Source organism: Physcomitrium patens, chromosome 13, assembly GCF_059467195.1.
Source record: "Physcomitrium patens ecotype Gransden chromosome 13, ASM5946719v1, whole genome shotgun sequence".
NCBI classification, from domain to species: Eukaryota; Viridiplantae; Streptophyta; class Bryopsida; order Funariales; family Funariaceae; genus Physcomitrium; species Physcomitrium patens.
The window spans coordinates 14,443,807-14,457,788 of record NC_143422.1 but is presented as its reverse complement, the minus strand read 5'-3'; the positions used below and the strand labels follow the sequence as shown (position 1 = coordinate 14,457,788).

At 35.3% G+C, this 13,982-nt stretch overlaps 1 protein-coding gene and 1 long non-coding RNA gene across 3 annotated transcripts; both read left to right on the top strand.

Annotated features, from left to right (window-relative positions):
- Positions 1–338: 338 nt before the first annotated feature.
- LOC149987972 (uncharacterized) lies at positions 339–2,302 on the top strand. The gene is made up of 2 exons (XR_016506137.1): positions 339–783; positions 900–2,302. It is a non-coding gene; the product is annotated as an uncharacterized LOC149987972 (long non-coding RNA).
- Positions 2,303–5,379: 3,077 nt separating this feature from the next.
- LOC112290871 (peroxisome biogenesis factor 10) lies at positions 5,380–9,586 on the top strand. Of its 2 annotated transcripts, none has more exons than XM_024537671.3 (11): positions 5,380–5,916; positions 6,339–6,370; positions 6,573–6,662; positions 6,842–6,936; positions 7,359–7,557; positions 7,698–7,767; positions 8,039–8,117; positions 8,418–8,551; positions 8,642–8,751; positions 9,006–9,088; positions 9,283–9,586. In XM_024537671.3, exons 1-11 carry the CDS (start codon positions 5,733–5,735, stop codon positions 9,383–9,385), a joined length of 1,179 nt encoding a protein of 392 aa, XP_024393439.1. In that variant the 5' UTR covers positions 5,380–5,732; the 3' UTR covers positions 9,386–9,586. The 2 variants fall into 2 exon arrangements, with proteins under 2 accessions (XP_024393439.1, XP_024393440.1); XM_024537672.3 differs by having other exon boundaries at positions 8,990–9,088.
- Positions 9,587–13,982: the final 4,396 nt, after the last annotated feature.

Genomic DNA, 13,982 nt, shown 5'->3' with positions numbered 1-13,982 from the left:
CTGCGACTGTGTCACGCACTCTGTAGCGCTGTGCTGCTGCCGATAGCGAAATTGATGCGTCGACTATGGGCATGTCACACATCCAACGATCACGCGGCACGTCACCGTAACGCTCACCCCACTACTGGTCCTCGTTTGGAGGATGGAGGGGGTTGGGGGGGGGGGGGATTAGCCTGTATCACAACTGCCAATGAGGTTCTCCCCGAGGTTACGCAAGCTTCCCATATCATCTGGACTTTATTCTTAAATTACGCTACCCCACCCTAAGGGGCCGGGGTGGAGGGTGCTGCAGCTGGGTGCCGTCCAGTTGGCTTGGATGCCGGGGAGGGTGCTGGGGGTGAGTGATTTCGCTGGGGGAGGGTGGCCTTTCTGTCGCGGTGGTGGTGCTGCTGGCCCCTGCACACCTGCTACCTGCCTGCCTGCCTGCCTGCCTTCCTGCAAGTCGTCGTCCGTGCCCGCGCCAGCTCTCCTCCGCATGATTCTGGTGCTGTACCCGGAGCGTGAATGTAGGCCCTTCTTTTGGGGACCGCAACAGTGAATTCTCCTTTGGGTCAAGGTGGCTTGGTTGATTCGTCCTCTTGCGGTTCCCTCTTCATTGGGTCTGTGGCGCTGCTCAACAACAATTTCGCCACCCCAAGAAGAGAAAAAAAATATATATACATATATATATATATATATAACAAAAGAAAAACACTGTGCTTCGTGTGGAGGCATGAAGCTTGTGCAGTGTCCCGAGGCGAACTCCTGTATCACTTGATGAGCAACAACCTGCGATGGAATCTGGTATGTGCACCCAAAAATAAGTAACTGAATTGATGGAGATATTTTATCACAGAATTTCGGAGTCTCGAAATACTCTTGTGAACATTTCCAATCCTTATTATACACTCGTTGTGCAGTCATGGTTGAGAAAGATGGCGTTCGAAGCTCTGCTGACTTGAGCAAGTTGGAATTCATCGAAACGCATATTCTCTTCTGTGTCTCCGAATATAGCATACGGTTTCATACTAAAAATATTAAAAATCGAGTTGCTGATGCCCCGGTTCCGATTAAAGTTCGGAGGGTAAGCATGCAATGTATCGAGCTTGTCCTGAAACTTTTCAAAAATATCAATCTCCTCACAAAATGTAAATGTAAATTAATAAAAAAATCAAAAAAGTAGGGGAGGGGTGTGTGGGCTTCTCAAATTCTTCTTTGAAAGTCCGCACCTCGTGTTTAAGATTCCGGTGACTGGACCAAAAGGCTTGCCTCGTCAGACACCGCGCGAGGAAGCCCCGCAGCTCCAAACCGATCTGTAAGGAATGTCCGTGGAGGTAGCTGCAATGCGAGTGTCACGCTTATGTGGACAGACTCACTCTTCCCCTCGCCTCTTCTCTCCTGGCTACCTTATCCATCCCGTTCCTCCCGTCCCTCGCTCTCCCGCCCCGGCCCTCCCGCCATTCTCCACACCCTTGCACCTCCAATTCCATCGTTTGAAATTGTGGGTAATTCCGATTTCGTGATCTCCACCGCAATCAACTATGTTACTCCGCCTGTGTGCAGTTTTCAGCATGGATTATACGGAGATTTGTGTGAGCGATCGGGGCTGCGGGTTTGGCGGGGTTCGGTGACGCCACTGCCCCGCTTGCGCAGTGTGGGTTCCATAGCTGGGGTGCGTTTGTTCGGCATCTTTCACCTTATGCTTTCGTGATCGCATCATGATGCCACGGTGAGAAATTCTTTTAGCAGATTGATTGCATGCGAACATTGAAGATGTGTATCGCTTTTTTTTTTCTGCTCTTCTTTTTTCCTTTCTCCTCTCTTACTTCTTTCCGAGCTAGCAATCGGCTAGCTCCGGTCTGGTGATGGGTGTCATTCTGTCGATTCAACGTTAGATTCTTCCCTCTGGCATTTCCAACAGTGGCTTCAAATCTGGCCACCGTTGTTCTTTTAATACTGTATATACCTGCTCATTACGTTAGAGAAGCAATCCCAGTTTCCTTTTGTCTGCTTAAAAAGAGAGCTTGAAGTGGGGCTCTTGGAATTCTCTGCAGTTTTGCATTTCAAGTCGCACTACCTTCGAATAGGAAAAACTTTCGTAAGTTCATTTAAGCCCTACAAAAGAGCTTGAATTCCCGCAGATTTTCTTTCAATATATGACCACCATGCAAAAACCCCAAACTCAAGTTCTTTGTGAGGGCTTTGTCCTCATCAAATGTTGGAGCAAAATCATCAATATCCCTAGGAAGTTGATATCTTAGTAAAAAATTGATGTAGAACTTGAGATTATTCCTCCATAATGAACAAGCTTTACTGTTGCCAATCTTGGTGTATTACGACAAGATCGTGCATTTTGTTTTTTGATGTATTATCCAGGTTCTTCACTATCCACTTGCCATTGTTAGGAGATTTGTGATTTATATAAGATTCTATTGATTAGTTTGAAAATGACAATTTTTTTGAATTAAAGGTCTTTTTAACTTGCTAATATCTTTCACATATCTTGGCAAAACTGTTGTGTTTATTACTTCCAACAAGTTGATAAACATGTTTGGTATATTTGAAAGTACAGAAGTTTTTTTAAAAATATTATGTTTTTTTCAAAATTTAAGTTTAACATAATAGATATATTTACAAGATAATCTACCATTATCAAGTCAATAAACTAAATTTATAAGTATGTAAAATTATCAAAAACCTATACCAATAACAAATTCTTTTACAGACATTCTAAAATATAAATATTGCTGTTCTTATAATAAGAATTGCTAATTATGATATCACCTTTTTTTTTGTAAGCATAGCAATTGTTCTAAATTTCCAAACCTTCAACCAATGTTAAAACATAAACCAATTCAATAGTCTAAAAGAAAACTCTTAATGGGAAACTAATCAAATGACTTCTTGCAAAACAATAGAGAATTCTTTTTTTTTAAATCCATGCATATGTTTAATTTAGTATATACTTATTCTACACAGCAATCTTACAAACCTTATTAACAGAAAGTAAGCCTAAGTTTACTTTGGCAAAAGCCATTGAATTGGTTGCCTTAGCAAATCCTACACATTATTTGTTGCTCCAATTTTAATCATAAAAATAACTACAAAAAACTCATACAATATCACAAACAATTCTAAATATTTTATCTTAAAAATATCAATTTAAGAAAACAATAATATACACAACTTTAATCTAAATAAATAAATAACAATAATTGCAACAAGAGAATGAGATATGACATCATTGTACAACCACCATACTTCTTGTAAATATACATGCCTATTAATCTTACTATCATTATCATATAATATACTTTATTATTATTATTGCAAATATTTTTGTTAAATATTGCATCCATCATTCTACTCAAAGAAAATAATAACAATATATAAGAGGTTTAAATTGAAGTCATTGTTGAATTATTTTTTATATATAAAAAAATAATAAAAACCAATCAATTATGATGTTTTGTTATTCACAAAATAAATTCATTTAACATTTGATTCCTAATAGGGTCTATATTAGCAATAATTTGAAGATTAACAACTATAAAAATTTATTTGGTATTACTTTTATTGATAGGAAAAGCATGTGGTTCCAAAAGAAGACAAATTAGACAACAACATTATTATCTTAAAAATATTAGCTTCCATATTAGAAAGATATAAAGTTTCAAAAAATTGATAAAGATGTGGAATGGAGAAGAAAGAAGAGAAGGTATGAATTTAGAAGTGTGGTATATAGAGTTGAGTTGTTTTTTGGATCTACTAAAGACAACCAAGATTAATTATTTTTATTTCGAATATGTTTAATTAAACTTTTATCTTCTCATTCTAAAGATTTTTATTTTATTTTATTATTTTTTTAAAGATTAAAAATTAACAGTTCTTAACAAAATCGATTCTCAAAGTTGAGATCTTTTGTCTCAATATCTATATGCTTTAATTTCTAAACTGTAAACATCACTAGAAATTTTCATGTTGTTGTGTTATAATCGTAAATCATATTGTTAAATTTATTTTTAATTTCAAAAATAATGTTTCCTGTGGAATAATTTACTTAACATTAATGTTTGGTTTTATTATAGTTGCATCAATCATTAATATAATTTTTCTTTTTCTTTTCCTTTTTTATTTATTTTTTCTTTCTCGGTGTATATTTTCTAATTTTTATTCTAAGTCATATAAACACTTATGAATATCATAATTGTGTTAATCTGTAAAATATTTAAAATTTTCTCTGTCATATCTTTCATGGAATTATATAAATTTCCTCAAATATCTCTGGATACTAATTTCTAATACAAGGTAGTGATGAATATCTTCTTCTAAATATCATCATTTGTTTTTTCAAGTCTTCAAAAAGAAATAAAAATTAAATTAAATTAAATTAAGACATATCTTAAAAGATGTTTACACATTTTGAAATAATCATTAATATTATAATTGGCTTTGAAGTAGTACTTTTGAGTGTCTAATCTCTCATGGGAGCAGTTGATTTTTCGTTTCTTTAGAGAAAAAATATTTTACTTCTAATTCAAAATCAAAGGCATTCCTTCTTTATGACAAATGTCTCATATCTTGTCTCACTCATGTCAAGAGCTTATTTGAAAAAATATTTTTTGATCACTTGCATCTCTAATATTGGTTGAGAAACTTTGAATTTGTAGATTGTTGGTTCTCAAAAATTGTGAAATATCTAATTCAAAATAATGACCATACTAAGAAATATATATATATATATATATATATATATATATGTATGCTTACATTACATGTTTATCAACATTGCAAGTTATGAATATATATATATATATATATATATGTTCTTAAATATTTATACATAAAATACACAATATGTAGCATTTCTTAACTTTAAGTAAAACCTTATAAACTCATCTGCAATTATGATTGAACTCCTTAAAACCCAAATTCTAATTTTTACTTGGACTTTGGATTAATACGGGGAAAGGAATAATTTCTGCAATTAATATTTTTTCAATACCAATAGAAACTTTATTCATTTTTTAATATTGAATCTTGGGAATAAAGGTTGATTGAATAAGTAATTTTCATTGTTTACATCACAAATGCTCTGCTCATAATACAACGACCAAGGTCTATTAAGAATCATTTTACCCACAAAAGGGCGAGTCAAAGTGCAGAATGAAAAAATAGGGCAAAGATTTCAGGAACTGTCCAGCGTGGCAATTAAGAGTAGAGAATAACAGTGACGACCATCCCGGCGCCCACGTGGCGAACAGACCAAGCGAAATAGAGATGAGGTGGTAGCCCACATCCAGACATGACAAATTGGGTCGGAAACAGGTCTTCAGTCACGGGCATCGGTTCCCGTGAACTCCCTGAGGAATAGGGGCTCGAGATTGTAGCAGGGGGAGGGGGAAGCATTTCGGTTGCAGCAGGGCCTTCGCAACGTGCTGGAGATCATCTTCCCAAGCTTGTGACACGAATTGTTAGTGTTTAATTAGCTGCGGAGTTTGCCAATTGTTGACTGCACTGTTGACGCCATGCTGAGATTTGTGGCCTCGAACTTGGAGGCAGCGGGATTCTCAGTGATGCGTTTCATGTGAGGAGATTTGCCGAGTTGCGGTGTTGTTCAGGGTTTAATGCCATATTCCACTGTTAGGGTTCTTAATTCGTATGAAAGGAGTAGGTTCCAATTCGGCTGGTCGGTTGGTTGGTGGACGGATTTTAAAGCTTGAAATCAGGTGAATTTTGGTTGAGGTGGTTTGATGGATATCGCGGAGAGCTCCTCTGCTGCTTCGGCAGGAAGCGGCAACGGCCGAAGTGGCTCCCTGCCGAGCTTCTTCTTTCCGCCAGCTGCGCAACCGGAAGTGATGCGAGCTGCGGAGAAAGATGAGCACTATGTTGCTAGCTTGAGCGATGCTGCTCATGAAGCGTTTCGCCATGCACTCGGTTAGCCAACATTTCACTATTTTGGGATTTTGCAATGTTTGGAGCGAATTTGGATGGGATTTGAGGTTTTGGTACAGGCGCTTCAGGTTCGGGGATCCTTGAAAGGGTTTGTTGGATTCTGAAGTGCAAACCAAGTTAATTGTCCGTCCAATTTGTGGAAATCGTGTAGGCATCGTGTTCATTTTATTCGCCTCCCAATTTTTTTGCTTGAGCGTTTGGATTTGAATGGAGCTTTGACCCCCCGTGGCTTGCAAATTCTTTCCTGGAAGTTGTAGCAAAATTCAGCAACTGCTAAGATTGGTATGAAAGCTTCATAGTGATTGTCTCAGCTCCAAGTGTTTTAGCGTCTAATATGGGCGTGCCTGCCAAGATTGTTTGAACATCCTTTTCATGATTGAAGTGAATTGTTATTTTTTTAACAGGAACACGACTTGCTGTGGCCTATCAAAACGAGGTTGGTGTCATTACTTTGATCCGTGGTTCTTCTCGTGGTCTTGGTAGCATTTGGATTTGGAAATTGAGATGTAGCACCCAGATCTTGAGCATCGTCTTTATCCAAATTAGGCGGGTGCAGGAGTACATTTTTGTTATTCATTTTGGTGATACTTCAGGGGATAAAGATTGAGTTGATGAGTCACAGCTCTTTATGCTTGCAGACAAAACTTGCAGGTCGGGTGCTATATTATCTATTAACTACTGGCGCAGGTCTCCAGACTCTTGGGGAGGAATATTGCGATATATCACAGGTGAGTTGTTTCGTAATGTACGAGATTGAATTATTTTTAATCACAATCACCGTAGTTTCCCTTTTTTTAATAAGGGAATTCATTGGCAGTTGGGGTTCAAATGATTGATGAGTGGTATTGTTATAATCTCCATATTCTTTTTCTATTTCATCTTGTCATTTTTTTTCATTCTTTGGTAGGTGGCGGTGAATTCAAAACTTCCAGCTACTCCGGCTCGCAGGACACTTCTTGTTTTCTACCAGACTGTGCTGCCGTATCTGACAGAACGTCTTAGGTGAGAAATGTGAAGACGGACAATAATCAACTCCAACATTCTCTTGTGACCCTGGGTGGGCGAGCATTAGTATGCACCACGTAGTTTTTAGTTATGTTATGCTCGCCTCTTTATGATTGATGAAAAACTCTGGTAATTGGTTGAGGTTGTCTAAACCATGACAAAGTTACGGCATATTTATTCCTGTTGCTACCCTGGAGGATGGGTGATTGTTGGCGAGTTTGTAAATGAATTTCACTAAAAGACACGGTTGACACCCCCCCCCCCCTTTTCTTTTTTTTTTCTTTGCAAGGGGTACATGGTCTATAATTGCCTCACTTTTCATTATCTCCTAGCGTATTTGTCTCGAGCAGAACGATGCGTGCCTTTGGAACTAGATGTAAATATGATTTAACTTGCCATCTTGGTGGATGTTGTGCTAGTGCTCGGGCTGCTGCAAGAGGTAATGCACTTGCAAATGCTGAAGAGCTTCGAGGAATCGGTTTTACTCAAGAATCGACGTCAGAGATAGGTGGCGAGGATATTGTCTTGAGTCAAAGACGGAGTATCATTCAAATATGGCAATCCTGGTCTCAAAGAATGAGTCAACGTTACAATGCAGCTCTTCAACAATGGCCCACTGTAAGTGAACTGGTTTCTGTAGCAGTCGAGCTTCTGAGGAGTTACGGGTTTGAGGGGGTGGTTCATCTGTATTCTCATGAGCATTTGCATAATTGGAAATGTGAGGCTTATTCAAGCGTTTCTGGACTCTTTTTTCACAGATTCTTCCGTCCGTAAAAGAAGCCCTTCTGCTTGTTTTGAGGGCCCATCTCATGCTTTTCTACTTTGAAGGTATGTTAGTACAGTGGATTTTTGGTGTTTGTGAGGTCTTAGGTGTCGTCATTGCACACTGGATTCATGTGATGCATGCTGTCATCTTGCGGTTTTGGACCGTTTGTAAATGTAATGTGCTTATTTATTCATTAAGGATGACGAAATTGTATACATCTGGCAAGCATACCTTGTCTAAAGATGCTTAGTAGATATTGGTCGGCTGATCTTTCCACACATTGTATTTGACTTGATGCAGAGTCTTGACAGCTTTCTTTTGAGTAATATGCAGGGGTTTATTACCATTTGGCGAAACGTTTTGCTGGCATACAATACATATTCATGGGTAAACCTGCACAACAGAGGCCAAGGTTAGTTGCTTATTCACTTTCTGTGTGCTCGTCATGAACAGGTGACACATCGCCTTACGAGGTCTTACTTATAGATACGGGCCATCTGAAATATCTGAGTATGACAGTATACATGTTCGGAGTCTATTGAGTGTCATTTGTTTAGGATGCTTTTCAAATATGTATTGAGTGTGGAATAGAAAGACATTGTATACTATCGCACAAATCTTTTGAAATTTTATTTTATTGGCGGTTTATTAGCTTTTGAATTTTCCAGGCTGGCGTTCCCTATTTGTTCATTGATTCTGGGCTGTGCTGCAGGTATCATATGCTTGGTATGTTTCTGCTAATACAGCTTAGCATTGTAGGTGGAGACTGGCTGCGCCGCAGTGTTCTGCCTGCTCTGGCTACGTCTATGAGATCTCGAATAAGGGATCCTTCAGCAGTGTCCTCAGGTGAAGTAGCGACACAAATTGCATGTTGACATGGTGTATGTGTGTGTGGAATAAATATTCAGATGTATGTCTGGTACTTTTTCTGTGCAGGACGACAAAGTATAGCAATTTTAGATGTTGATGGAACCAATACTTTCAAGAAAGAGATGAAATCAGTGGGAGATGACTGGACATTAGCTGCCAATACCGGAGATGCTGAGGTTAGTTTTCGAGTGCTTCCTTTCTGAAATTACGACTTTATGCACATTAATTAGTTACCATAATAGATGAGCCTGGGTCAGTTTCATTTGGCTGTTTGCTAACCTGGTGTTGGGATCCCCAGAGGGGTTGATTATGATTGTGCCTAACCTACTATTCTGGATAAATTAATCCGGATGGATTAATCTGTCAACTTCGTACGACTTGGAATGAGCTACTCTATACTCAGCAGTGGTCTAGTTGATTTGGTGCGCAGGGAGGTGGAAGGAGAAAATGTCCGCTTTGTCTTAGCCCACGTCAACATCCCACTGCAACACCGTGTGGTCATGTTTTCTGTTGGTTGGTTTTTTTTCAACTTTATAGTTTGCCTTATTGTCGAACTTGTGTTAACCTAGCAGATGATCAGAACGGATTGATATACTAGAAAGTTCAATACGTCCAACTTAATCCCAACCTATAGGATCTCCATGCTTAAGTCGATGTCAATATTTAACTGCTTACATGCTCTTAACGAGACGCATTTCATGATGCAGGAATTGCGTGGCAGAGTGGTGCAACGAGAAGCCTGAATGTCCTCTTTGTCGGTCGCCTGTAACGCACCCTCAATTAGTGTGTCTATATCATACCGACTTTTGATTCGCAGTTCATATTTTATTAGTGGCACTCTTATCATGCAGACATAGCTTTATTAAGTAGGTTTAGGTGATGGTGTAGATGTTCGCCCACCTTCAAGATTATGGTTGACAAGTCTTTTCTACAAAAATCTGGTATACAAGTCTGTGACTGAATTTATTGCAACTTAATTACAGTGGTTACAAAGACGTTTTTCTTGCAGAATCTGGCAACTTCAACGTTCTTTATCAGCGTCAAGGAAATGTAACGTTGAGCATAATTATATCAATTAGTGGAAGATAAGGTTTGGCACCAGTCCCGAAATTCTCAAATACGCTGCTAGATTCTCATTCATCACTCAAAAGAATCGGAATTTTCTGATTTTTCCTGAATTCCTACTCCTACATTATCTTTTGGTCGAGCGTTACTGTAGACTACAATATGCAAGCCCGACACTGGCAAGCGTTTTAGTCATAACGTTGCGGTCTGTGGTTGTATCGGTAGACTTCTTGAAGAGAGCCCTGAATCTAACACATACTCATGCACAAGTAAAATTTCCATATATTTTGTAAATGACCAGTACTGAATCCTTACTTTCTATGTAGGAGATTAAAGTTGCATTTATTTCAGGTGTAGATCAGCAAGAGATATAGAAATGGTTTAAGCGTTTACTTGTGTGTGAGCATATATATATTTACATATACATATAGAAAAACACTCTGGATGCTTCACAAAATAATGATACTCACATAGAAACGATTGTTATTAGTAGCAAGTGAAAGTGTTGTCAAGGAATCCGTTACAAAAGTGCTTTTAAATTATACAAGGAAATAAAAACCATATATTTTATTATCATTATTTTTTAATAAAAAAAACTAGTCATTTTTTTAGTTGAACAACTATCACACTAATTTTAGACCTTGCAATTATACATATATATATATATATATATATATATATATACACTAGAGGCTCTTCATAACTTTGTTTGAATGTATAGCTTTTTTTAAAAAAAACAAAATTGGTTAATTGTTATCTTTTTGGTCAAGTGAAATGATTTTATGCATTTAATAATAATAATAATAATAATAATAATAGGGATAATTGGTTTATTTGACAGTTATTTCTGAATGTATGCCTTTCCATTAAAGTGTTAGAAGTCCTTGCCGCAAATATTTCATTGTTTCAAAATCATTTAAAATCTTCTCAATGAATATATTAAACACGAGATAATAAAAATTTAAAAGAAGAAAAAAGAAAACAATCAAACATATCAAAGTTGTAATATTAAGAAATTTGGTGTCTTTATATAACAAAATAAAATAAAATTTGAAAACCTACAAATACTATTTGTAGTACATTGCATATAAAACTTGTTTTAAGAATATTTAATTTTAACAATATGGTATCAAAGAATCATTGATTTAAATAAATAATTTTTAATCATTATTTTATTTTTTACATGTAAATAGTTGCTCTATTAAGTAGATAATAGAGTGGTAAAATATACAAAATTAATTATGTTACTAAAATAGCAAGTGAAGTTTGAAATGGACTATGATCCCACTAAGTGTAATCCCATCATTTCATTTAATTACACCATTTTTTCTATATCCTAGTATTTTCTTTGTTATCCATAACCTATTCCATTTTTTTATTATTTTATTTGAAGAGATTAAATTATGGTTTGGTTGTTTTTCATCTGTATTTTCATTTTTATTTTTTTCTATGACAATTTCTTATATTTTATGATACTTGTCCAAATTATTTTCTTAACTTAGATATCATTCTATTCTTTCCATCTAAATTCTTTTGAATTTTATTGGATCCAAATATACCACAAATTAGATCCTTTGATAGATATCAAATAAAGTTAAAACAATTGAATTAAGGTGGGAGAGATCTTGCAAAGATAGTCCAGTTTCTTGTGATTATCTTTGAAGGCCTTCAACACCTATATTCAAAATTCAATTTGTGCAAAAGAGAGATTATTCAATATTTTGCTAATTTGATTGTATTTCTAAAAACAAATGAATATTATTTTTAAGGATTTGGAGAAGCAAACTTGGCTTAAAAAATAAAAAAATAAAAATGGTGACTTTAAACCCTCTATGTATTAAATACCAAGCCCTTATATCAAATTAGCCACATAAGCACAACTTACTTCTTTTTAAATAATTTTAGATCAAAATTTGAACAAATCAAACTCATGATCTTGTTCTATAATGCAATTCTATTTTTCTTTTGCTAGATTCTATTCTTTGTTCTCAAAGTTTAGTAATTTCTTGCTATATATATATATATATATATATATATATATCTTGTTAATTTATTCTTAGTTTTCTGCCACTACTTAGGAGGTTAAAATCAATGACATTACCTTGGGTATAGAATAATTTTAAAGCTTTTGAATTTTCTTAATTATTTTTCAAAATAATCCTTAATATGTATAAGAATCCTTCTAATTTATAAATATTCTGTCCAATATTTCTATTTAAGTCTTATTTTAATTATGGTTGGGTTTCCATTCAATAAAGATTAACTGTCATGTTCTTATTTTTGGAATTAAACTTGGTTTATAGAACTGAAAGATAACCATTGATTGTGTGTTGTTTATTGTGTCATATAGATCTACTAATTCTTCTTTCTTGGGTGCTATCAATCTTGTATCCATAATATTATATCATAATAGTGAAATAAAAGTTGTAAAGTATTCAAATAATACTTTTTAAACTCCTATATATATATATATATATATATATATATATATATCACCTCTTTAAAAGTCTAAATCTTACTATTACCAGAGTTATAAATATTGTCTATCTATTATACACATTTCTTTCATCTATCCATTATAAAATTTTATAGTCTAATATTTTATAATATTTATTTAATTCTTAAATCTAATGATTTGTTTATATAAGAAAAAAAAAACTTAGATAAAGTCTAGATGCTTGTTTCCTTTTTAATATAAGACTATTTTTATCATTTTATATATAAAAGATTGTTTTACGTCAGCTTATTGTGGATGTAGTGCAATAATAATCCAATTAGTTAAAAGTATTTTGAAAATAACATTTGGATTAATTATACCTAGTCTCCAGTCCTTGAAATATTTGCAACATTTGTTATAGTCCATTCTAAAACAAAATTAAAGATTGAGAATTCTCACTAAAACAATTCTTTACCAAATTTTTAATTTTTCTAGGTGTCTTTGTGGAACTTTCCTATACTGGAAGAAAAAAGTATGGAGATAATAGAATGACACTGTTTATTATAAATTTTCTTCTAACTACAATTATCTTAGTAATACACCAACAACTCAACCTTTTTTGCATCATATTTATCAAACATTTGTTTATATCTCTAATACTTAGTAAAAGTTAAAATGAGTGTCTAAAAATGTATTTATATTATATTTAGATTTTGTCTAACTTTATTAAAATTGGTTGATCCAAGAATCCCCAAGATTGTTACTTTAATTTCTCAAGGTATGGCTCTCTCCTCCTTTGTGCAATAATCTAATGAGCCCAAATAATGTTGTGCCAAAAGTACCCTCTTTTTTATCTACTGCACAAAGTACCATGTTAGTGCTTACTTATTAAACTCCATTAAAATTTGAAGAATTCAACAATTAATCCATCATAGTTTTCATTAAATTAGATGTATGTATGTATGTATGTATGTATGTATGTATGTATATTTATATGTACATTTTCAACTTCAAAAAAAGTTATTGTTAGTAATTTAGTATAACATACACAGTGAAAATACATTGTTCGACGCAGTCTGTTCACCGTTCACCAGATGGAGAAGAATTCATTTCAGTCGTTGAAGAATATGCTGCAGAATGTGAAGGATCTGAGAGCGTACAGACAGAATCTGTGTGACCCAGTTGCTCAACCGGGTTACAACATGGGCAGAATTGCAGTCTGCAAGCCGCGGACAATCTCTGGCCTAGAATGCTGCTATCGAATTGTGCGGTGAACTGCACTTCATCCGTGTGATTTAGAGCAAGCATCCCATCTGCTCTTCGAATACAGATCACAATTGCAGCATATATCTTTTAAAGAGGTGATCACGAAGTAAACCAGCGTTATTTGTCACTATTCATCACGCCGCTGTAAGCTTTCACTCTAGTATATTAGAGTCATACAATAACTTGGTTGCGAAAATAGAGGTTCGAAAACTGTGTAGAATTAGACGTATGGGAAGTATACTACAGAGATATTTCCTCAAGTTCTCAGTGTATGTGATAAATGTAGTACATGAGATGGAAAATCTGAAAGTATGGGAGATGTTATAGTTTCGAGGACATGAGACTGGGAGGTAGGACGAGTCCAAGTCAGACCGCGTTGATCGCAATGTCAGACGTAAGTGATGCTTAACAAGAAATGGGGATCAGTTATGCTGAGTTCAATCAGGTACAGTAGGTTATCTTGTACTGGCTCCCACAGTACTGACGTGAACTCTGATGTAATCCGAGTTGTTTTAGGCGGATGCTGGTTGCAGCTAATTTAACCGATAATCAACATCAATGACAGATAGTATAGTTGAAGGATATGGTGATGTGTTCATGAAATCCTGTGATAACACATATGTCGTGAGACTTTGGAGG